Source organism: Mercurialis annua, linkage group LG5, assembly GCF_937616625.2.
Source record: "Mercurialis annua linkage group LG5, ddMerAnnu1.2, whole genome shotgun sequence".
Classification (NCBI taxonomy): Eukaryota; Viridiplantae; Streptophyta; class Magnoliopsida; order Malpighiales; family Euphorbiaceae; genus Mercurialis; species Mercurialis annua.
This window is the reverse complement of record NC_065574.1, coordinates 39422580-39446216: the sequence shown is the minus strand read 5'-3', so window position 1 is coordinate 39446216 and position 23637 is coordinate 39422580. Positions and strand designations below refer to the sequence as shown.

Below are 23637 nucleotides of genomic sequence, written 5' to 3'. Positions count from 1 at the left end.
AATCAGAATGACGCGATAAAGAGATTTAAGACGGGGCATACTAATCTACACTCATTTTTCCCACATACTTTGCATAATATAGCCTAACCATGCCTTGGTAATCCGAACTAAGCATTAAAGATACTTGAGACGGCGAATACTAATTTTTCTTCATTATTTGTGCACACGTTGCATACTATATAACCTAACCATGCTTAGGTAGTCCGTACGACACGTTCAAGAAACTTGAGATAGGACACACAAATCTAGCCTCACTTTTCAGGCACACTTTACCTAATGTAACCTTACCATTCTTACGTAATCGGAACGACACGATAAAGAGAATTGAGACGGGACATACTAATCTACACTCATTTTTTGCACATACTTTCTGTAACATAAACTAACCAATCTTAGAACCCGAACGAAGAGTTAAAGAGACTTGAGACGTACTAATCTAGCCTCACTTTTCATGCACACTTTTCGTAATGTAACGTAACCATGCTTAGGTAATCGTAACGATGCGCATAAGACACTTTAGACAGAAGATATTGTTCTAGCGTGACTATTCACGCACACTTCGCGTAATATAATCGAACCATGATTAGGTAATTTGAAAGACACGTTAAAGAGATTTGAAAATGAACATACTAATCTAGCCTCACTTTTTATGCACCATTTGTGCAATATAACTTAGCCATGCTTAAGAAATCTGACAAACTCGTTAAAGATATTTCAGACGGGGCATAGTAATCTAGTCTCATTTTTCATACACTCTTTTCGTAAAATAACTTAACCATGAGATGAGATATACTAATCTAGCCGAACATTTCACGCACACTTCGCGTAATATTACCTAACCATGATTAGATAAACCGAACGATGCGCTGAAGAGACTCGAGACGAGACATACTAATCTAGAGTCACTTTTCACGTACACTTTGCATAATATAACCTAACCATGCTTAGGTAATCCGAACGACGCGTTAAAGAGACTTGAGAGGAGGCATATTAATCTAAACTCAATTTTCATGCACACTTAGAGTAATTTAACCTAACCATGCTTAGGTTATCAGAACGGCGCGTTAAATTGACTTGATAAAGGGCATATTAATCTAGCCTCACTTTTTCATGCAAACTTTGCGTAATAAAACCTAACCATGCCTAGGTAATCCGAACAAATAATTGAAGAGACTTGTGATGGGGCAAACTAAGCTAGCCTCACTTTTCACGCACACTTTACGTAATTTAACCTAGCCACTCTTAGGTAATCAGAATGACTTGATAATGAGAATTAAGACGGGGAATATTAATATACCCTAGTTTGTCCCACATACCTTGTGTAACATACCTAACCATGCACAGATAATCTAAACGACGCATTAAAGAGACTTGAGACCAGGCATACTAAACTAGCCGCTCTTTTCACGCACACTTTGTGCAATGTAACCTTACCATGATTAGGCAAACAGAACGACGCGTTAAAGAGACTTGAGAAGGGATATACTAATTTAGCCTCACTTTTCACGCACACTTTGCGTAATGTAACCTAACCATTCCTAGGTAATCGGAATGACGCGATAAAAAGAATTGAGATGGAGCATACTAATCTACACTCACTTTTCAAGAAAACATTTTGTAATTTAGTCTACCAATGCTTAGGTTATCGGAATGACACGTTAAAGAGATGTGTGATGGGGCATACTAATCTAGCCTCACTTTTCATGCACACTTTACGTAATATAACCCAACCATGCGTCAAAGACACTTGAGACTGGACATACAAATCTATCCCCACTTTTCATGGAAACTTTGCGTAATATAACCTAACCATTCTTTGGTAATAGGAGTGACGCGATAAAGAGAATTGAGACGGAGCATACTAATTACACACAGTTGTTGCACATACTTTGCGTTACATAACCAAGCCATGCATATGTAATCGGAATGACACGTCAAAAACGCCGGAGACGGAAGATACTAATCTAGCATCACTTTTCACGTCCATTTTGCGTAATAGAATTTAACTTTTCTTTGGTAGTCGAAACGACTTGACACGAGGTATACTAATATACTGTCACTTTTCATGCACACTTCGCGTAATATAACCTAACATTGCTTAGGTTATCCGAACGACGCATTGTAGAGACTTGTGACCGGGCATACTAATCTAACCTCACATTTCACGCAAACTTTTTATAATGTAACATAACAATTCTTATGTAATCAGAATGACGACATAAAGATAATTGAGAGGGGCATACTAGTCTAAACTCATTGTTTGCACATACTTTGGGTTACATAACCTAACCATGATTAGGTAATCCGAACCAAGCATTAAGAGACTCGAGACGAGACATACAAACCTAGCCTCACTTTTCATGCACACTTTGTGTAATGTAACCTAAACATGCTTAGGTAATCTAAACGATGCATCAAAGATACTTAAGACGGAATATACTAATCTAGCATCACTTTTCATGCACACTTTGCGTTATATAACCTAACCTTGCTTAGGTAATTGAACCGACGCGTTAAAGAGTCTTGAGACAAGGCATACTAATCTACCCTCACTTTTCCTGCAAAATTTGTGTAATTTAACCTAACCATGCTTAGGTTATCGCAACGACAGTTAAAGAGACTTCAGACAGGGTATACTAATATAGCCTCACTTTTCATGCACACTTTGTGTAATATAACCTAACCATGCTTAGGTGTTCCGAACGAATCATTGAAGAGACTTGTAACCGGGCATACTAAATTAGCCTCACTTTTCACGTACACTTTACGTAAACCTAGCCATTCTTAGGTAATCAGAATGACACTATAATGAGAATAAAGATGGGGAATATTAATCTACCCTCATTTTTCGCACATACTTTGCGTAACATAACATAAAAATTCTTAGATAATCGGAACGACGCAATAAAGATACTTGAGATAAAGCATAAAGAGACATCAGATAAGGCATACTAATCTACAATCATTGTTTGCACATACTTTGCGTAATATAACCATACCATGCTTAGGTAATTTGAATCACGTGTCAAAGATATTCGAGAGGAGACATACTAATCTAGCCTAAATTTTCAAGCACACCTTGCGTATTGTCAGCTAATTATGCTTAAGTAATCTGAACGACGCGTTAAAGAAACTTGAGATGGAAATACTAATCTAGCCTCACTTTTCACGAACATTTTGCATAATATAACCTAACTATTCTTAGGTAATCCTAACAACGTGCTGAAGAGACTCGAGACAAGACATACTTATCTAGAGTCACTTTTCACGCACAATTTGCGTAGTATAACCTACCCTTGCTTAGGCAATCTGATGACGCGTTAAAGAGACTCGAGACAGAATATACTAATTTAGCCGCACTTTTCACGCACACTTCGCGTAATATAACCTAGCCATGCTTAGGTAATCAGACGGACTCGAGACGAGACATACTAATCTAGAGTCACTTTTCACGTACACTTTGCGTAATATAAGCTAACCATGGTTAGGTAATCCGAACGACGCGTTAAAGAGATTTGAGACGAGGCATACTAATCTAACCTCCCTTTTCATGCACACTTTGCGTTATACAACCTAACCATGCTTAGGTAATCTGAACATAGCATTGAAGAGACTTGTGACTGGGCATACTAAACTAGCGTCACTTTTCACGCACACTTTATGCAATGTAACCTAGCCATCTTAGGTAATCAAAATGACACGATAATGACAAATAAGATGGGGAATATTAATCTACCCTAGTTTTTCTCACATACTTTGTGTAACATAACCTAACCATGCTTAAATAATCTGACCTACGCGTTAGAGAGACTTGAGACCGGGAAAACCAAACTAGCCTCACTTTTCATGCACACTTTGTGCAATATAACTATACCATGCTTAGGCAAACAGAAAGACGCGTTAAAGAGACTTTAGAACGGATATACTAATCTAGCCTAACTTTTCACGCACACTTTGCGTGATGTAACCTAACACTTCTTAGGTAAACAAAATGACATGATGAAGAGAATTAAGAAGGGGCATACTAATCTTCACTCATTTTTCGGACTACATTGCGTAACATAATAAAACCATGCTTAGGTAATCCAAACCACGTGTTAAAGAGACTTATGACGAAGCATACTAATCTAGACTCATTTTTTGCGCACACTTTGAACACTATATAACCTAACCATGGTTAGGTTATCCGGACGACACATTCAAAAGACTTGAGACGGGACACACTAATCTAGTCTCACTTTTCACGCACACTTTGGGTAATGTAACTTAACATTCTTAGGTAATCGGAATGACGCGATAAAGAGAATCAAGATGGGGCATACTAATCCACACTCATTTTTTGCAAATATTTTGCGTAACCTAACCTAACCATGCTTAAGTAATCCGAACGACGCGTAAAAGTGATTTGAGACGTACTAATCTAGCCTCACTTTTCACGCACACTTTGTGTAATATAACCTAACCATGCTTAGGTAATCGTATCAATGCATTAAAGATACTTGAGACATGAGATATAAATCTAGCGTCAGCATTCAAGCACACTTTGTGTAATATAACCAAACCACGCTTTGGTAATTCGAACAACACGTTAAACAGACTCAAAAATGAACATACTAATCTAGCCTCACTTTTCACACACCATTTGCGTAATGCGACTTAACCTTGCTTTAGTAATCCGAACAAGTCATTAAAGATATTTGAGAAGGGTAATACTAATCTACTCTCATTTTTCATGCCCACTTTCCGTAAAATAACCTAACCATATATAGGTAAACGTAACGACGCATTAAAAACGCCTGAGACGCAATATGCTAATCTAGCATCACTTTTCAAGAACACTTTGCTTAATATATCCAATCATGGTTAGGTGATTGGAGAAACCAGTTAAAGAGACTTGAGACGAGACTAATCTAGCCTCTCTTTTCATGCACACTTTGTGTAATTTAAACTAATCATGCTTAGGTTGTCAAAATGACACGTTAAAGAGATGTGGGACAGAACATACTAATGTAGCCTCATTTTTCATGCCCACTTTGAATAACATAACCTAACCATGCTTAGATAATTTGAGCGACGCGTCAAAGACACTTGAGACTGGACATACTAATCTAGCTTCACTTTTCACGCACACTTTACTTAATGTAACCTAACCATTCTTAGGTAATCTAAACTTATTTTTTGCACATAATTAACGTAGCATAACCTAACCATGCTTAGGTAATCGGAATGACGCGTTAAAAACGCCAGAGATGGGAGATACTAATCTAGCATCATTTTTCACGCCCACTTTGCGTAATAAAACCTAACCTTTCTTTGGTAGTCAGAACGACGAGTTAAAGAGACTTGAGACGAGGCATACTAATCTAGCCTCAATTTGCATGCACACTTTGTGTAATATAACCTTGCTTAGGTAATCGGAACGACGCGTTAAAGACTTGAGACGAGGCATGCTAATCTAGCCTCACTTTTCATGCACACTTTGCGTAATATAACCTAATCAAGATTAGGTAATCCTAACTAATCATTGAAGAGACTTATGACCGGGCATACTAAATTAGCCTCACTTTTCACGTACACTTTCCGTAATGTAACCTAGCCATTTTTTGGTAATTAGAATGACAAATAATGAGAATAAAGACGGGGAATATTAATCTACCCTCATTTTTTGCACATATTTTACGTAATATAACCTTACCATGCTTGATAATAAGAACGATGCGTGAAAGAGACTTGAGACTAGGCATACTAATCTAGGCTTGACTTTTCATGCACACTTTGCATAATATAAGCTAACAATGCTTAGAGAATTGAGACGAGGCATACTAATCTATAGTCATTTTTTGCACATACTTTGAATAACATAACCATACCATGCTTAGCTAATTTAAATCACGCGTCAAAGAGATTCAAGATGAGACATACTAATCTATCCTCATTTTTTATGCACATTTCGTGTAATTTAACCTAACTATGCTTAGGTAATCCTAACAACGCAATGAAGAGACTCGAGATGGGAAATACTAATCTAGTGTCTCTTTTCACGCGCAATTTGCGTCATATAACCTAACCATACTTAGGTAATCCGAACGACGCCCTAAAGAGACTCGAGACGATACATACTAATCTAGAGTCGATTTCCACGTTCATTTTGCGTAATATAACCTAACCATGCTTAAGTAATCCGAACGACGCGTTAAAGAGACTTGACATGAGTCATACTAATCTAACCTCACTTTTCATGCAAACTTTGTGCAATTTAACCTAACCATGCTTAGGTTATCGGAACGACGCGTTAAAGAGACTTGATACAGGGTATGCTAAACTAGCCTCACTTTTCACGCACACTTTGCGTAATGTAACATAGCCATGCTTAGGTAATCGTAATGACGCGATAAAGAGACTTGAAACAGGATATACTAATCTAGCCTTATTTTTCCCAAATACTTTGCGTAACATAAGCTAAACATGCTTAGATAATCTGAACGACGCGTTAAAGAGACTTGAGATCGGGGATATTAAACTAGCCACACTTTTCACGCACACTTCGCGTAATGTAACCTTACCATGCTTAGGCAATGGGAACGACGCGTTAAAGAGACTTGAGAAATGACATACTAGACTGGCCTAACTTTTCATGCACACATTACGTAATGTAACCTAACCATTTTTAGGTAATCAGAATGACGCGATAAGGAGAATTAAGAGAAGGCATATTAATCTATACTCATTTTTCCCATATACTTTGTGTAACATAGCCTAACCATGCTTAGGTAATCCGAATTAAGCGTTAAAGAGACTTGAGACGTGGCATACTAATCTAGCCTCATTTTTTGCGCACATGTTGCATATTATATAACCTAACCCTACTTAGGTAATCTGGACGACACGTTAAAGAGACTTGAGACCGGACACTTTTCATGCACACTTTGCCTATTGTATCGTAACCATTCAAAAGTAATCGGAAGGACGCGATTAGGAGAATTGAGACAATACATACTAATCTACACGCATTTTTTGCACATTTTTTGCGTAACATAAACTAACCATGCTTGCGTAATCCGAACAATGCGTTAAAGAGACTTTGCATAATGTAAGATAACGATGTTTAGATAATCGTAACGATGCGTAAAACACACATGAGACAGAAGATATTAATCTAGCGTCACTTTTCACGCACACTTTGTGTAATATAACCTAACCATTCTTAGGTAATTCGAAAGACACTTTAAAGAGACTCGAAAATGAACATATTAATCTAGCCTCACGTTTCACGCACATTTCACGTAATATAACCTAACCATGCTCAGGTAATCCTAATGACGCGCTGATGAGACTCGAGACGGGACATACTAATCTAAAGTAATTTTTCACGCGCAATTTGCGTAATATAACCTAACCATGCCTAGGTAATCCGACGACGCGTTAAAGAGACTCGAGACAGAAAATTACTAATCTAGCCAAACGTTTCACGCACACTTCGCGTAACATAACCTAACCATGCTTGGGTAATCCGAACGACGCGCTGAAGAGACTCGAGACGAGACATACTAATCTAGAGTCACTTTTCACGTACACTTTGTGTAATATAACCCGACCATGCTTAGGTTGTCAAACCTCGCCTTACTTAGCACGAGATTGATAATTTTGGTATCAAAGCTTCGGTTTGATGGTCCTGTAGACTCTTCACTTTTGGTTTTTGATATTTTATTTTATTTAATTTTGATTATAGGACCATGGAAGATCAAGGTCATGGAGATAGGGTTTCTCAGCGTGAGATTGTTGGCCAACAGGGTAGGAATATAGAGGATGAGGCAGAGTCTAGGGGTAGTACTGATCATGAACTAGAGTCTGAGGCTACGGCTCATGTAGTTAATCAACCAGTACCTCATGTACATCCAGTTGTACATATCCTACAGCTAGGTCTTGCTATCTTAGCACAAACTATCATTGCTACTCTAAAAGCTCAAGACACAAGAAGAAAACCTGGGGGTATCATTGAACATGCTAAAAACTGTGGAGCATTTGATTTTCATGGCTCCATTGATTCCAAAGAAGGAGATAGATGGCTCAGAGCTTCAAATAAGTCATTTAACACTTAAGAGCTGACATATGTGCAAAAGGTCAGTAATGTTTATGGCTTTCTACATGATACATCATATGCATGGTTTGCTAGGATCAGATTACTATTAGGAGATCAGTTGAACTGGGAGATATTCAAGACCGAGTTCCGCAGGTAGTATTTAACTGAAGCATACAATGCAGAAAGGCAGAATAAGTTTATTGCTCTAAAACAGGGTTCAATTCTAATGCGGGAATACATCGATAGATTTGAAGAACTTTACAAGTTTGCTTCAGAAATCTTTCCTAAAGAAGCTCAAAAATGTTACAGATTCAAAGAGGGGCTGCAAACTGTTTTGAAGAATGAGCTATCATTGTATGAGGGAACACACTTTAGAGGTTCGGTAGAAAAGGCGATAGAAAAAGAAAAGCTAAAAGAAGAGCTTGAACAAGAGAGTAAACAAAAAGCTTTAGTTTGGACTGGGAAACAAGGAGGATTTAACAAGGGAATTAGCTAATTTCAACAAAGAAAATCAGATACGGGAGGATCTAAAGGTAACAGAATACCCTGGTCTAGGTCTGGTTTACAGAGACCTCAGTCACATGATAGTAATTTTTCAACGAGACAACCAGCATCTAGTGTTGGTAGTGTGACTAGCAAGAAGAGATCTATAGCTTTCTTTGAGTGGTGGCATGGGACATATTAGGAGGAATTGTCCTAGTATGGCACAGTTTAGCTCAGGTCGTGGCAGAGGTTTCCAAGGTACTGCAAATAGAGGTGGTCGAACATCAGGCTTTAATAGAGATTCAGGTCGAGGTTCTGGCTTTAATGCAAATAAGGAAGGCGGAGCCTCAACCTCAGCACAGCCTATGCAAGGTACTCAAACTAATAAACCTGATGTACAACCTAGAGTGTTTGCTTTGACTCAACAGGAGGCAGCGGCTTCTCTAGATGTTATTTCTGGTAGGTTAACTATCTTTGGTAGGATGCTTATGTTTTAATTGACCCTGGTGCAACACATTCTTCCATTGTGTCGTCATTCATATCATGCATACTTCGAGATAAGAGTGTGATGAATCATGCTTTAGTTGTAGATTTGCCCGTGGGTCAGTCAGTAGTTTGTCAACATCTTTATAAAGATTGTGAGATACAGATTGGGGATCATAAGTTTGATGTAGATTTAGTACCTTTGGCGCTTCATATGTTCGATGTTATACTTGGTATGGATGTTTTATCCAAATAAAAAACAGTTGTTGACTGTTATAGAAAGAGGGTGAATTTTCAATTACCAGAACATCGTGAAGTTGTATTCAAAGATGAGAAGAGTTCAGAACCCTATGGAATGGTATCATCTTTAACTTCTAGAAGAATGTTGAAGAGGGGGTGTGAAGCATACTTGGCATATGTTATAGATACAGAAAAGGAAGGGGTAAAACTTGAAAATATTCATGTTGTGAATGAATTTACTGATGTATTTCCTGATGATCTACCAGGCTTACCACCAGATAGAGAGATTGAATTTAGTGTTGATTTGCTATCAGGCACTAACCCTATTTTTGAAGCTCCGTATAGAATGGCTCCAGCTGAGTTGAAAGAACTGAAAGTGCAGTTGCAAGAATTGATTGATAAAGGTTACATTAGACCTAGGTTTTCACCTTGGGGAGCTCCAGTGTTATTTCTAAAAAAGAAAGATAGAACTATGAGATTGTATATTGATTACAGACAACTAAATAAGGTTACAATTCGCAACAAGTATCCATTGCCTCGAATAGACGACTTATTTGATCAATTACAAGGAGCTAGAGTATTCTCCAAGATTGACTTGAGATCTGGTTATCATCAATTGAAGTTAAGAATTTAGATATTCCTAAGACTGCATTTAGGACTCGATATGGTCAATACGAATTCCTTGTTATGCCATTCGGGTTAACTAATGCTCCAGCTGCTTTGATGGATTTGATGAACAGAGTTTTCAAGCCTTATTTAGATAGCTTTGTGATTGTATTCATCGATGATATCTTAGTGTATTCAAGATCTGAGGAAGAGCATGCAGAGCACTTGAGACTTGTTTTACAGACTTTAGGAGAAAAACAATTATACGCCAAGTGTAGCAAGTGTGAGTTCTGGTTAGAGAAAGTTGTATTTCTTAGCCATGTCATTTCAGCAGAGGGAATTTATGTTGATCCTAAAAAGGTGGAAGCTATTATTAAGTGGAATTCTCCGAGTAATGTACATGAGGTATATAGTTTTCTAGGTTTAGCTGGTTATTACAGACGGTTTGTAAAAGACTTTTCTATTATTGCCTCACCATTAACAAAGTTACTACGGAAAGATGTGAAGTTTGTGTGGAGTCAACAATGTCAGAATAGCTTTAATGCTTTGAAAGATTGTTTAACTTCAGCTTCAGTTTTGACACTTCCAGTTGCACATTTGGGGTATGTTGTATACAGTGATGCTTCCAAGAATGGGTTGGGTTGTGTATTGATGCAGTAGGGAAAGGTAATTGCTTATGCTTTAAGGCAGCTAAGACCACATGAATTGAATTATCCTACACATGATCTATAACTTGTAGTAGTGATATTTGCTTTGAAGATATGGAGACATTACCTATATGGCGAGAAATGTCTTATCCACACTGATCATAAAAGTTTGAAGTACATATTGATTCAGAAAGAATTGAATTTGAGACAGCGAAGATGGATAGAACTTCTGAAATTTATGATCTTACTATAGAGTATCATCCATGAAACGCTAATGTAGTAGCTGATGCCCTTAGCAAGAATCTGTTTTATATCCAAACGATAAGGATTCCATTATTACTGGAACTGAGAAGACTTAATGTGGAATTAAGTGAAAGTTAAAATGGAGCTTTATTAGCTACTTTGAAGATTCATCCTATTTTAATTGAAAGAATTAGGGATGCTCATAATCAGGATGACAAATTAGTGAAATTCAGAGGTGAAGTCTAGCAGGATAATAAAAATGACTTCAATATTTCTGATGATGGCAATTTACATTAGAAGGGTAGATTGTGTGTTCCTAATATTGATATATTAAAAAGAGAAATAATGCAGGAAGCACACAATTCAGCCTATGCTATGCATCCGGGGAGTACAAAAATGTATCGTACTTTGAAAGAAAATTACTGGTGGTCGGGGATGAAGAAAGAAATTACAGAATTTGTGTCTAGATGTTTAACATGCCATCAAGTTAAAGAAGAGCGCCAGCATCCATCAGGTTTGCTACAGCCACTTTCTATTCCTGAATGGAAATGGGAACATGTGACTATGGATTTTGTTGTTGGGTTACCTAGGACTCAACAGGGACATGATGCGATATGGATTATTGTTGATAGACTAACAAAATCAGCACATTTTCTTCCTATAAAGGTAAACCATCCTCTTGATAAACTTGCTGAGATTTACACTAGGGAGATAGTTATACCGCATGGTGTTCCATATTCTATTGTGTCTGATAGGGATCCGAGATTTATATCTAGATCTTGGCAAAGCTTACAGCAGGCTTTAGGTACTAAATTGAAATTCAGTACAACGTTTCATCCTCAGACAGATGGGCAATCAGAACGAACTATTCAAACTTTAGAGGATATGTTACGTGCATGCATGATTTAATTTCAAGGTAGTTGGGATAAATATGTTCCACTCATGGAATTTGCATACAACAATAGTTATCATTCAAGTTTGGGAATGACTCCTTATGAAGCATTATACGGTAGAAGATGCAGAACACCAGTGTGTTGTGATGAAGTTGGGAAAAACAGTTAATAGGCCTAGAAATTGTTCAAATCACTACATAAAAAGCACAATTGATCAGAGATCGCCTGAAGGAGTCCCAAGATAGAAAAAAGAGCTATGCTGATTTGAAGAGGAAGCCGATTGAGTATAGTGTGGGTGATAAAGTGTTTCTCAAGATTTCTCCAAGTAAATTTGGCAAGCGAGGAAAACTAAGTCCAAGGTTCATTGGTCCATATGAAGTAATTAAAAGATTTTTCTAGTGGCTTACAAATTAGCCTTACCCCCAGAATTATCGCAGATTCATAATGTCTTTCATGTTTCAATGCTACGGAGATACATGAGTGATCCTAGTCACGTCTTACAAGTTCAACCTATAGAGCTAAAGGATGATTTATCATATGAAGAAGAACCAGTTACTATTTTAGAAAAGGAAGATAAAGAGTTAAGAAATAAGGTTATTCCTTTAGTAAAAGTATTGTGGAAACATCACGGAAGTGAGGAAGCAACTTGGGAACGAGAGGAAGATATGAGAAAGATATACCCTCTATTCTAGCTTAATTTCGAGGAGGAAATTTCCTAAGGTGGGGAGAATTGTCACACCCGTACTCTAATGTTAGATTATGCATTCATTAAATATTCATTATCATGCATTAAAATGGTAGAGTTTATTTAGCATGTCAATTGATTAGTTTGGAAATTAGTAGGACTCAATTGAACTGAAAGTTTGACGATAAGTTAATTAAACTAATTCGAATGAAAACAATATAAGATTAGGGACTAAAGGTGGACTAAAAGAAAACATGAAGGACTTAATGTTCATTTGTTCTCTTATAGTTATCATGTTAATATCAAATGACCATTATCTCCTTAAAAGAATTGATGTGTCAAAACTAAGTCTTATAGCCTTATGTAAATTGTAACTTGATATATATCATAACTAAAGGGAGAAAATTCGAAATATTCACTTCCTAAATTCATTTCAGAAACCTAAACCTAAAATCTCCATGTTCTAAGGCTGTAGGGAGAGTCGAAAACCTAATTGGTAAGTTTCCCTATCCATTTGTGTCTTTGAGATGAACTATAGCACTTTGTTGCCTTATTCTATTTTGTTGCAGAAATTTTATCCTTGGTAATTCTTGATTCCAAAGAAACTTTAGAGTGGCTTCTACAACTTTTGTTCTTTGAGTTTAATCTGATTCAGTCGTTTTAATAGTGTAAACGTCCACGACATTTTGTTGTTTCAACTGTGAAAGCGATTTGACCTCACCTCACTAAAACTTGCATCAATCATTGCTCATATATTAAAATGATGAAATTATTTTTGATCTGGATTCTAGACGCAAAGGGATAAAGGTTCACCAGAGGGTTTGTTAAAATTATCTCTATACTATTCAAAGGACATGTTTGATTAGAGACTTAATGTTCTGCCTACTAAGGCAGATTTTGTTGCCATGTTCATAATCATGCATAAACCATATAGAAATCCATTGGTAGGATCTGAATTTAGGTCAAATGAGTATTGGATATCTGTATAGGTATGTATATGTGATTGTGATTGTTTTTTGTGATTTACATTACTCATTTAGGTGTCCGTTTTGGCAACGACGGTGCAAGTAGAAAGTAAGGCAGCTTGTGACGTGATTTTGGACTAGTTTTGGTTGTTGTGTGGTGACTAGATATACTAGCCCTTGCTACTAAAATAAATTTGCTATTTTGATATTCAAAGTGTTAAGGTTTATTGTGTTTTAAATGTTTATATATGGTAGTTTTGGTAATGCATGAAAGGTGTTCGATAAAATGTTTCTTTGAACGTTTTAAATGATACATTATGCAATTTTGTTTATAAGTGAATGGTATGTTGATTTAATCAATATGTGGACTTGATTATGGTTAAGTTTTGAATGATAATTTGAAATGCTTTTGTAATTGAATCGTATTGCACTTTGATGAAATGACTTGAGATTTCTTTTATGTGATATGTCTACTCTATAACGATATATTTGGGAGGTGATAAGTTGTGATATGCACCTAGTTATGTGCTGAGTTAGTTATATGCACATGTGAGATATTATGAGTGTCTATGCGCATTTGACACAGGGCACTTGATTGATGGCCAGTGAAGGGGGAAGGTCTGCGCCGTGTTAATGACGGAGAAGGGTTAGCCGTCAAGTGTTCATAGATATGTTGGTTAGACTGTAGATCAGTGTTGTGTTCCTGATTACAGGTCTATGGTTTATATTGTTGTTATAGGGTAATATATCAATCTTATAATTGATGATCGATACGAACTACATTTCATATTTAAAGTGAAATTGTTTTGATATCGTTTATATTTGTAAATGCTTTCGTGATGAACTTTACAAGTATTTTTGTGTTGCATTGAACTGTTTTTTAGAATACGTTATTATATGATATACTTACTTATTGTATATAAATGTTTTATGCTTGTTATGTCTATTCACAGAGCTATAGCTCATTTTTGTTGTTTTAAAACCTTTTCAGTTAGCAAGGCAATCTACAGTACAGTTGAATAAAGACGGAGTTGGACTTAGAGTTTGGGCTGGAGACATAGAGGTTGGCCACATCTCCGAACTTTGAGATGCCTTGATGTTTTGGTTTAGAATAAACTTATTTGTACCTATATATATATATATATATATATATATATATATATATATTGAATCATATGTATAAAAGTTTGTAACAAGATTTAGTTTTCATACAATGTTTAAATAAAATGTTGTATATAGGTTTTTCATATATTCTAGGTTAATTATTTATAGACCACGTTTTACAATTGTAATTTGGAGATAAAGATATTTTAAATTACGGTCAATCTTGTGCTAAGTAAGACAAGGTTTGACAAAGGTAATTTGAACGACGTGTTAAAAAGACTTGAGACGAGGCATACTAATCTAACCTCACTTTCATGCACACTTTGTATAATTTAACCTAACCATGCTTAGGTTATTGGAACGACGCGTTAAAGAGACTTGATTAAGGGCATACTAATCAAGCCTCACATTTCATACACACTTTGCATAAAATAACCTAACCATGCTTAGGTAATATTAACAAAGAATTAAAAAGACTTTTGACCGGGCAGACTAAACTAGCCTCATTTTTCACGCACACTTTACATAATGTAACGTAGCCATTCTTAGGTAATCAGAAAGACACGATACTGAGAATTAAGACGCGGAATATTAATCTACCCTCATGTTTCACACATACTTTGCGTAACATAACCTAACCATACTTAGATAATTTGAACGACGCCTAAAGAGACTTGAAATCGGGCATACTAAACTAGACTAACTTTTCACGCACACTTTGTGCAATGTAACCTTACCATGCTTAGGCAAACGGAACGATGCATTAAAGAGACTTGAGAAGGGATATACTAATCTAGCCTCTCTTTTCACGCACACTTTGCGTAGTGTAAACTAACCATTCTTAGGTAATCATAATAACGCGATAAAGAGAATTAAGACGGGGCATACTAATCTACACTCATTTTCGCACTACTTTGCGTAACATAATGTTACCATGGATACGTAATCTGAATCACACGTTAAAAAGATTTAAGACGGGCATACTAATCTAGCCTCGTTTTTTGCGCACACGCTGCGTACTATATAAACTAACCATACTTAGGTAATCTGGACGACACATTCAAGAGACTTGAGACGGGACACACTAATCTAGTCTCACTTTTCACGCTCACTTTGCGTAATGTAACCAACCTATTCTTAGGTAATAGGCATCACGCGACAAAGAGAATTGAGACGGGGCATACGAATTACACTCACTTTTTGCACATACTTTTCCTTACATAACCTAACCATGCTTACGTAATCGGAATGAAGCGTTAAAAACGTCGGAGACGGAAGATACTAATCTATCCTTATTTTTCATGCACACTTTGCGTAGCATAACCTAACCATGTTTAGGTAATCCGAGTAATGTGTCAAAGACGCTTGAGAATGGACATACTAATCTAGCCTCACTTTCCACGCACACTTTACGTAATGTAACCTAGCCATTCTTAGGTAATTGTAATGACGATATAAAGAGAATTGAGACGGGGCATACTAATCTACACTTATTTTTTGCACATACTTTGCGTAGCATAACCTAACCATGTAAGATAATCCGAATGACGCATTAAAAACGCCGGATATGGGAGATACTAATCTAGCATCACTTTTCACTCCCACTTTGCGTAATTTAACCTAACCTTTGTTTGGTAATCAGAACGACAAGTTAAAGAGACTTGAGACGAGGCATACTAATCTAGCCTCACTTTTCATGCACACTTTTTGTAATATAACCTAACCTTGCTTAGGTAATCGGAATGACGGGTTAAAGAGACTTGAGACGAGGTATGCTAATCTAGCTTCACTTTTTATGCATAAATTGTGTAATTTAACCAAACCATGCTTAGGCTATCAGAACGACGCGCTAAAGAGACTTGAGACAGGGTATACTAATCTAGCCTAACTTTTCAGGCACACTTTGCATAATATAACATAACCATGCTTAGGTAATCTGAACGAAGCATTTAAGAGACTTGTGACCGGGCATCCTAATTTAGCCACACTTTTCACGTACACTTTACGTAATGTAACTTAGCCATTCTTAAGTTATCAAAATGACACGATAATGAGAATTAAGACGAGGAATATCAATCTACCGTCATTTTTCGCACATACTTTGCGTAACATAACGTAACCATGCTTAGAGAATCGGAACGACGGGTTAATGAGACTTGAGACCGCGCATACTAATCTAGGCTTGACTTTTCATGCATAATTTGCGTAATATAACCTAACCATTCTTAGATAATCCGAATGACGCATTGAAGAGACTTGTGACCGGGCATACTAATCTAGTCTCACTTTTCATGCACACTTTGCGTAATATAACCAAACCTTGCCTAGGTAATCGGAACGACGCATTAAAAAGACTTGATACGAGGCATACTACTCATTCTATGCGCACATGTTGCGTACTATATAATCTAACCATGCTTAGGTAATTCGGACGACATGTTCAAGAGACTTGAGACGAGACACACTAATCTACTCTCACTTTTCACGCACACTTTACGTAATGTAAACTAACCATTCTGAGGTAATATAAATAACGCGATAAACAGAATTGAGGCAGGGCATACATAACCTAACCATGCTTAGGTAATTCGAACGACGCGTTGAAGAGACTTGAGACGTACTAATCTAGCCTCACTTTAAGCGCACACTTTGCGTAATGTAACCTAACCATGCTTAGCTAATCTTTGCGTTAAAGATACTTGAGACAGGAGATATTATTTTAGCGTCACTTTTCACGCACACTTTGCGTAATATAACCTCACCATGCTTAGGTAATTCGAACGACACGTTAAAGAGACTCGAAAATGAACTTATTAATCTAGACTTACTTTTTACGCACCATTTGCGTAATATAACTTAATCTTACTTAAGTAATCCGAACAACTCGTTAAAGATATTTGAGACGGGGTATACTAATCTTCTCTCATTTTTCATGCCCACTTTCTGTAAAATAACCTAACCATTCTTAGGTAATCAAAACGACGCGTTAAAAACCAGGTAAAGAGACTTGAGATGAGACTAATCTAGCCTCACTTTTCATGCACACTTTGTGTAATTTAATCTAACCATGCTTAGGTTATCGGAATGACACGTTAAAGAGATGTAAGACGGGGCATGCTAATCTAGCCTCATTTTTTATGCACACTTTGCGTAATATAACCTAACCATGCCTAGGTAATCCGAACGACGCGTCAAAGACACTTGAGACTGGACATACTAATTTAGCCTCACTTTTTCACGCACTCTTTACGTAATGTAACATAACCATTCTTAGGTAATCAGAATGACGCGATAAAGAGAATGTAGATGGGGCATACTAATCTACACTTATTTGTTGCACATACTTTGCGTAACATAACCTAACCAAGCTTAGGTAATCAGAATGACGCGTTAGAAACATCGGAGACATCATATACTAATCTAGCATCACTTTTCACGCCCACTTTGCGTAATAAAACCTAACCTTTCTTTGCTAATCAGAATGATGAGTTAAAGAGACTTGAGACAAGGCATACTAATCTAGACTCACTTTTTATGCACACTTTTTGTAATATAACCTAACCATGCTTAGGTAATCCGAACAATGCATTGAAGAGACTTGTGACCGGGCATACTAATCTAGCCTCCCTTTTCACGCACACTTTGTGTATTGTAACTTAATCATTCTTAGGTAATCAGAATGACCCGATAAATTGAATTCTGACAGGTCATACTAGTCTCATTGTTTGCAAATTCTTTGGGTAACCTAACCTAACCTTGCTTAGATAGTTTGAACCACGCGTCAAAGATATTTGAGACGAGACTTACTAATCTAGCCTCAATTTTCACGCACACTTTGCATTGTGTTACCTAACCATACTTAGGTAATCGTAACGACGTGTTAAAGAGACTTGAGACGGGATATACTAATTTGGCCTCACTTTTGACGCACACTTTGTGTAATATAACCTAACTATCCTTAGGTAATTCGAACGATGCGCTAAAGAGACTCGAGATAGGACATGCTAATCTAGAGTCACTTTTCACGCGCTCTTTCCGTAATATAACCTAACCATACATAGGTAATCTGAATGACACATTCAAGAGACTTGTGACCAGGCATACTAATCTACCTTTACTTTTCACGCACACTTTGTGCAATGTAACCTAACAATTATTAGGTAATCGGAATGATGCGATAAAGAGAATTGTGACGAGGCATACTAATCTACAATCATTGTTTGCACAGACTTTGCCTAACATAACCTAACCATGCTTAGGTAGCCCATATCATGCGTCAAACAAATTCGTGACAAGTCATACTAATCTAGCCTCAATTTTCATGCACACTTCGCGTAATATAACCTAACCATGATTAGGTAATTTGAACGAAGCATTGAAGAGACTTGTGACTGGGTATACTAAATTAGCCTAACTTTTCACGTACACTTTACGTAATGTAACCTAGCCTTTATTAGGTAATCAGAATGACACGATAATGAGTATTAAGACAGGGAATATTAATCTACCCTCATTTTTCGCACATGCTTTGTCTAATATAATCTAACCATGCTTAGATAATTGGAATGACGCGTTAAAGAGACTTGAGATCTGATATACTAATCTAGGCTTGACGTTTTATGCATACTTTGAGTATTATAACCTAACCATGCTAAGATAATCTGAATGACGCATTGAAGGGACTTGTGACCAGGCATACTAATCTAGCCTTACTTTTCAGGCACACTTTCCTTATTGTAACCTAACCATTCTTAGGTAACCATAATGACGCGATAAAGAGAGTTGAGATGCGGCATACTAATCTACAATCATTGTTTGCACATACTTTGCCAAACATAACCTTATGATGCTTAAGTAATCCAAATCATGTGTCCAAGAGAATTAAGACGGGGCATACTAATCTCGCCTCACTTTGCACGCACACTTTGCGTAATGTAACCTAACCATGCTTTGGTAATCCAAACGACAAGTTAAAGTGACTGGAGACGGAATATACTAATCTAGGGTCACTTTTCATGCACATTTCGCGTAATATAACCTAACTATGCTTAGGGAATTGTAACGACGCACTGAAGAGACTTTAGACGGGACTTACTAATCTAGAGTCACTTTTCACGCGCACTTTATGTAATATAACCTAACCATGCTTAGGTAATCCGACGACGCGATAAAGGGAATCGAGACATAACATACTAATCTACCAGAACTTTTCACGCACACTTGGCGTAATATAACCTAACCATGCTTAGGTAATCCGAACGACGCGCTGAAGGGAATCGAGACGAGACCTACTAATTTAGATTCACTTTTCACTTACACTTTGTGTAGTATAATGTAACCATGTTTAGGTAATTCGAATGATGCGTTAAAGAGACTTGAGACCGGGCATACCAATCTAGCGTCACTTTTTATGCACACTTTGTGCAATGTAACCTTTCCATGACTACCATAAACGAAACGACACACTCTTTGCATAATGTAACCTAACTATTCTTAGGTAATCAGAATGACACGATAAAGAGAATTAAGACGGGGCATACTAATCTACATTCATTTTTGGCACTACATTGCGTAACATAATGTAACCATGGTTAGGCAATCTAAACCATGACTTAAAGTGACTTAAGACGAAACACACTAATCTAGCCTCATGTTTTGCACACACGTTGCGTACTGTATAACCTAACCATGATTATGTAATCCGGACGACACGTTCAAGAGACTTGAGACAGGACACACTAATCTAGTCTCACTTTTCATGCACACTTTGCGCAATGTAACCTAATCATTCTTAGGTAATCAAAATGACATGATAAAGAGACTTGAGACGGGATATACTAATCTAGCCTCACTTTTCACACACACTTCGTGTATTATAACCTAATTATGATTAGGTAACTCGAACGACGCACTAAAGAGACTCGAGATGGGACATACTAATCTAGAGTCACTTTTCATGCGCACTTTGTGTAATATAACCTAACCATGCTTATGTAATCCGAACGACGTGGTGAGACATACTAATATAGAGTCACTTTTCATGCGCACTTTGCGTCATATAACCTAACCATGCTTAGGTAATCCGAACGACGCGTTAAAGAGACATGAGATGAGGCATACTAATCTATCCTCACTTTTCATGCACACTTTGTGTAATTTAACCTAACTGTGCTTAGGTTATCGGAACGACGCGTTAAACAGACTTGTTATAGGGAATACTAGTATATCGTCACTTTTCATGCACACTTTGCATAATATAACCTAACCATGCTTAGGTAATCTGAACGAAGCATTGAAGAGACTTGTAACCGGGCATACCAAAATCAGCCTCACTTTTCAAGCACAATTTATGTAATGTAACATAGCCATTCTTACGTAAACATAATGACACGATAATGAGAATTAAGATGTGGACTATTAATCTATCCTCATTTTTCCCACAGACTTTGCGTGATATAACCTAACCATGCTTATAAAATCGGAACGACGCGTTAAAGAGACTTGAGAACGGGCATAGTAACCTAGCCTTGAGATTTCATGTATACTATGCGTAATATAACCTAACCATGCTTCAGTAATCTGAACGACACGTTAAAGATACTTGAGACGAGGCATAATAATCTAGCCTTACTTTTCATGCACACTTTGTGTGATTTAACCTATCCATGCTTAGGTTATCGGAACGACTCGTTAAAAAGGCTTGATACATGGCATACTAATCTAGCATCACTTTTCAAGCACACTGTGCTTAATATAACCTAACCATGCTTAAGTAATCTGAACGAAGCATTGAAGAGACTTGTTACATGCATACTAAACTAGCCTCACTTTTCATGCACACTTTACGTAATGTAACCTAGCCATTCATAGGTAATCAGAATGACAAGATAATGAGAATTAAGACGGGGAATATTGATCTACCCACATTTTTTCCACATACTTTGCGTAACATAACCTAACAATGCTTAGATAATCCGAACGACGCGTTAAAGAGACTTGAAACCGGGAATACTAAACTAGCTTCACTTTTCACGCACACTTTGCGCAATATAATCTAACCATGCTTAAGCAATCTGACGACACGTTAAAGAGACTTGAGAAGGGATATACTAATCTATCCTGACTTTTCATGCACACTTTGCGTAATGTAACCTAAAAATTCTTAGGTAATCAAAATACTTGAGAGGAGACATATTAATCTAGCATCACTTTTCAACGACACGTTAAAGATACTTGAGAGGGGACATATTAATCTAGCATCACTTTTCACGCACACTTTGCGTAATATAACCTAACCTTGATTAGGTAATCGGAACGACGCGTTAAAGATAATTGAGACGAGGCATACTAATGTAGCCTCCGTTTCCATGCACACTTTTTTTAATTTAGCCTGACCATGCTTAGGTTATCGAAACGGCCCATTAAAGAGACTTGAGATTTGGCTTACTAATCTAACCTAACTTTCATGCACACTTTGCGTAATGTAACCTAACTATTTTTACGTAATCGGAATGACGCGATAAAGATAATTGAGACGGTGAATACTAATCTACACTTATTTTTTGCACATAATTTTCTTAACAAAACCTAACTATGATTAGGTAATCGGAATGACGCTTTAAAAACGCCTGAGACGGGATATACTAATCTAGCATCACTTTTCACGCCCACATTGCCTAATATAACCTAACCTTTCTTTGGTAAGCGGAACGATGATTTATAAAGACTTGAGACGACGCATACTAATATACCCTCACTTTTTTATGCACACTTTGTGTAATATAACCTAACAATGCTTAGCTTATCAGAACAACGCGTTAAAGAGACTTGAGACAAGGCATACTTATTTAGCCTCATTTTTCATGCACACTGTGCGTCATATAACCTATCCATGCTTAGGTAATCCGAACGACTCGTTAAAGAGACTCAAAACGGAACATACTAGTCTAGCCTCACTTTTCACGCACCCTTTGCGTAATATAAGTTAACTTTGCTTACATAATATAAACGACGCGTTAAATATACTTAGGACGGGATATAATAATCTAGAATCATTTTTCATGCACACTTTGCGTAATATAACCTAACCTTGCATAAGTAATCGGCACGACGGGTTAATGTGAATTAAGACGAGGCATACTAATCTAGCCTCAATTTTCATGCACACTTTGTGTAATTTAACCTAACAATGCTTAGATTATCGGAACGCCGCGTTAAAGAGACTTGAGACTGGGCATACTAATCAAGCCTATCTTTTCATCCACACTTTGTGTAATGTAACCGAACCATTTTTAGGTAATCAGAATGACACGATTTGCTTAATAAAACCTAACCATGCTTAGGTAATCGGAATGACGCGGAAAAACTCTAGAGACGGGATATACTAATCTAGCATCACTTTTCATGCCCACTTTGCGTAATACAGCCTAACCTTTCTTTGGTAATCGGAACGACGAGTTATAGAGACTTGAGATGACGCATACTAATCTGGCCTCACTTTTCATGCACACTTTGTGTAATTTAACCTAACCATGCTTAGGTTATCGAAATGACGCGTTAAAGAGACTTCAGACAGGGCATAATGATCTAGCCTAATTTTTCATGCACAGTGAGCATAATATAACCTAACCATGCTTAGGTAATCCGAACAACGCGTAAAAGAAACACGAAACGGAACATTCTAATCTAGACTCACTTTTCACGCACCCTTTGCGTAATATAACATAACTTTACTTAAGTAATCTAAATGACGCGTTAAAGATACTTGAGACGAGATATACTAATCTAACATCACTTTACACGCACACTTTGCGCAATATATCTTAACCTTGCTTTGGTAATCGAACGACGTCTTAAAGAGAATTGAGACTGGGCATACTCATCTGGCCTCAATTTTCATGCACACTTTGCGTAATTTAACCTAACCATGCTTAGGCTATCAGAACGGCGCGTTAAAGAGACTTGAGACACGACATACTAATCTAGCATCACTTTTCATGCACACTTTGCGTAATGTTACCTAACCTTTGTTAGGTACCGGAATGACAGGATAAACATAATTGAGACGAGACACACTAATCTAGCATCACTTTTCGTGCACACTTTGTGTAATTTAACCTAACCATGCTAAGGTTATTGGAACGACAGATTAAAGAGACTTGAGAATGGGCATACTAATCTAGCCTCACTTTTGATGCACACTTTGTGT

At 37.1% G+C, this 23637-nt stretch overlaps 1 protein-coding gene across 1 annotated transcript; it reads left to right on the top strand.

Moving 5' to 3' along the window:
- Positions 1–9973: 9973 nt before the first annotated feature.
- LOC126681826 (uncharacterized mitochondrial protein AtMg00860-like) lies at positions 9974–10792 on the top strand. The gene is made up of 2 exons (XM_050377382.1): positions 9974–10537; positions 10652–10792. The coding sequence occupies exons 1-2, from the start codon at positions 9974–9976 to the stop codon at positions 10790–10792; spliced, it is 705 nt and encodes a 234-aa protein (XP_050233339.1).
- Positions 10793–23637: the final 12845 nt, after the last annotated feature.

What these genes read in the sequence shown, in the direction of transcription:
- LOC126681826 (XM_050377382.1), top strand. Translation starts at nt 9,974, where the DNA reads ATGCCATTCGGGTTAACTAATGCTCCAGCTGCTTTGATGGATTTGATG. An exon ending in CCAAGAATGGGTTGGGTTGT is followed by an intron (nt 10,538 to 10,651) that starts GTATTGATGCAG and finishes TTTGCTTTGAAG; the next exon opens with ATATGGAGACATTACCTATA.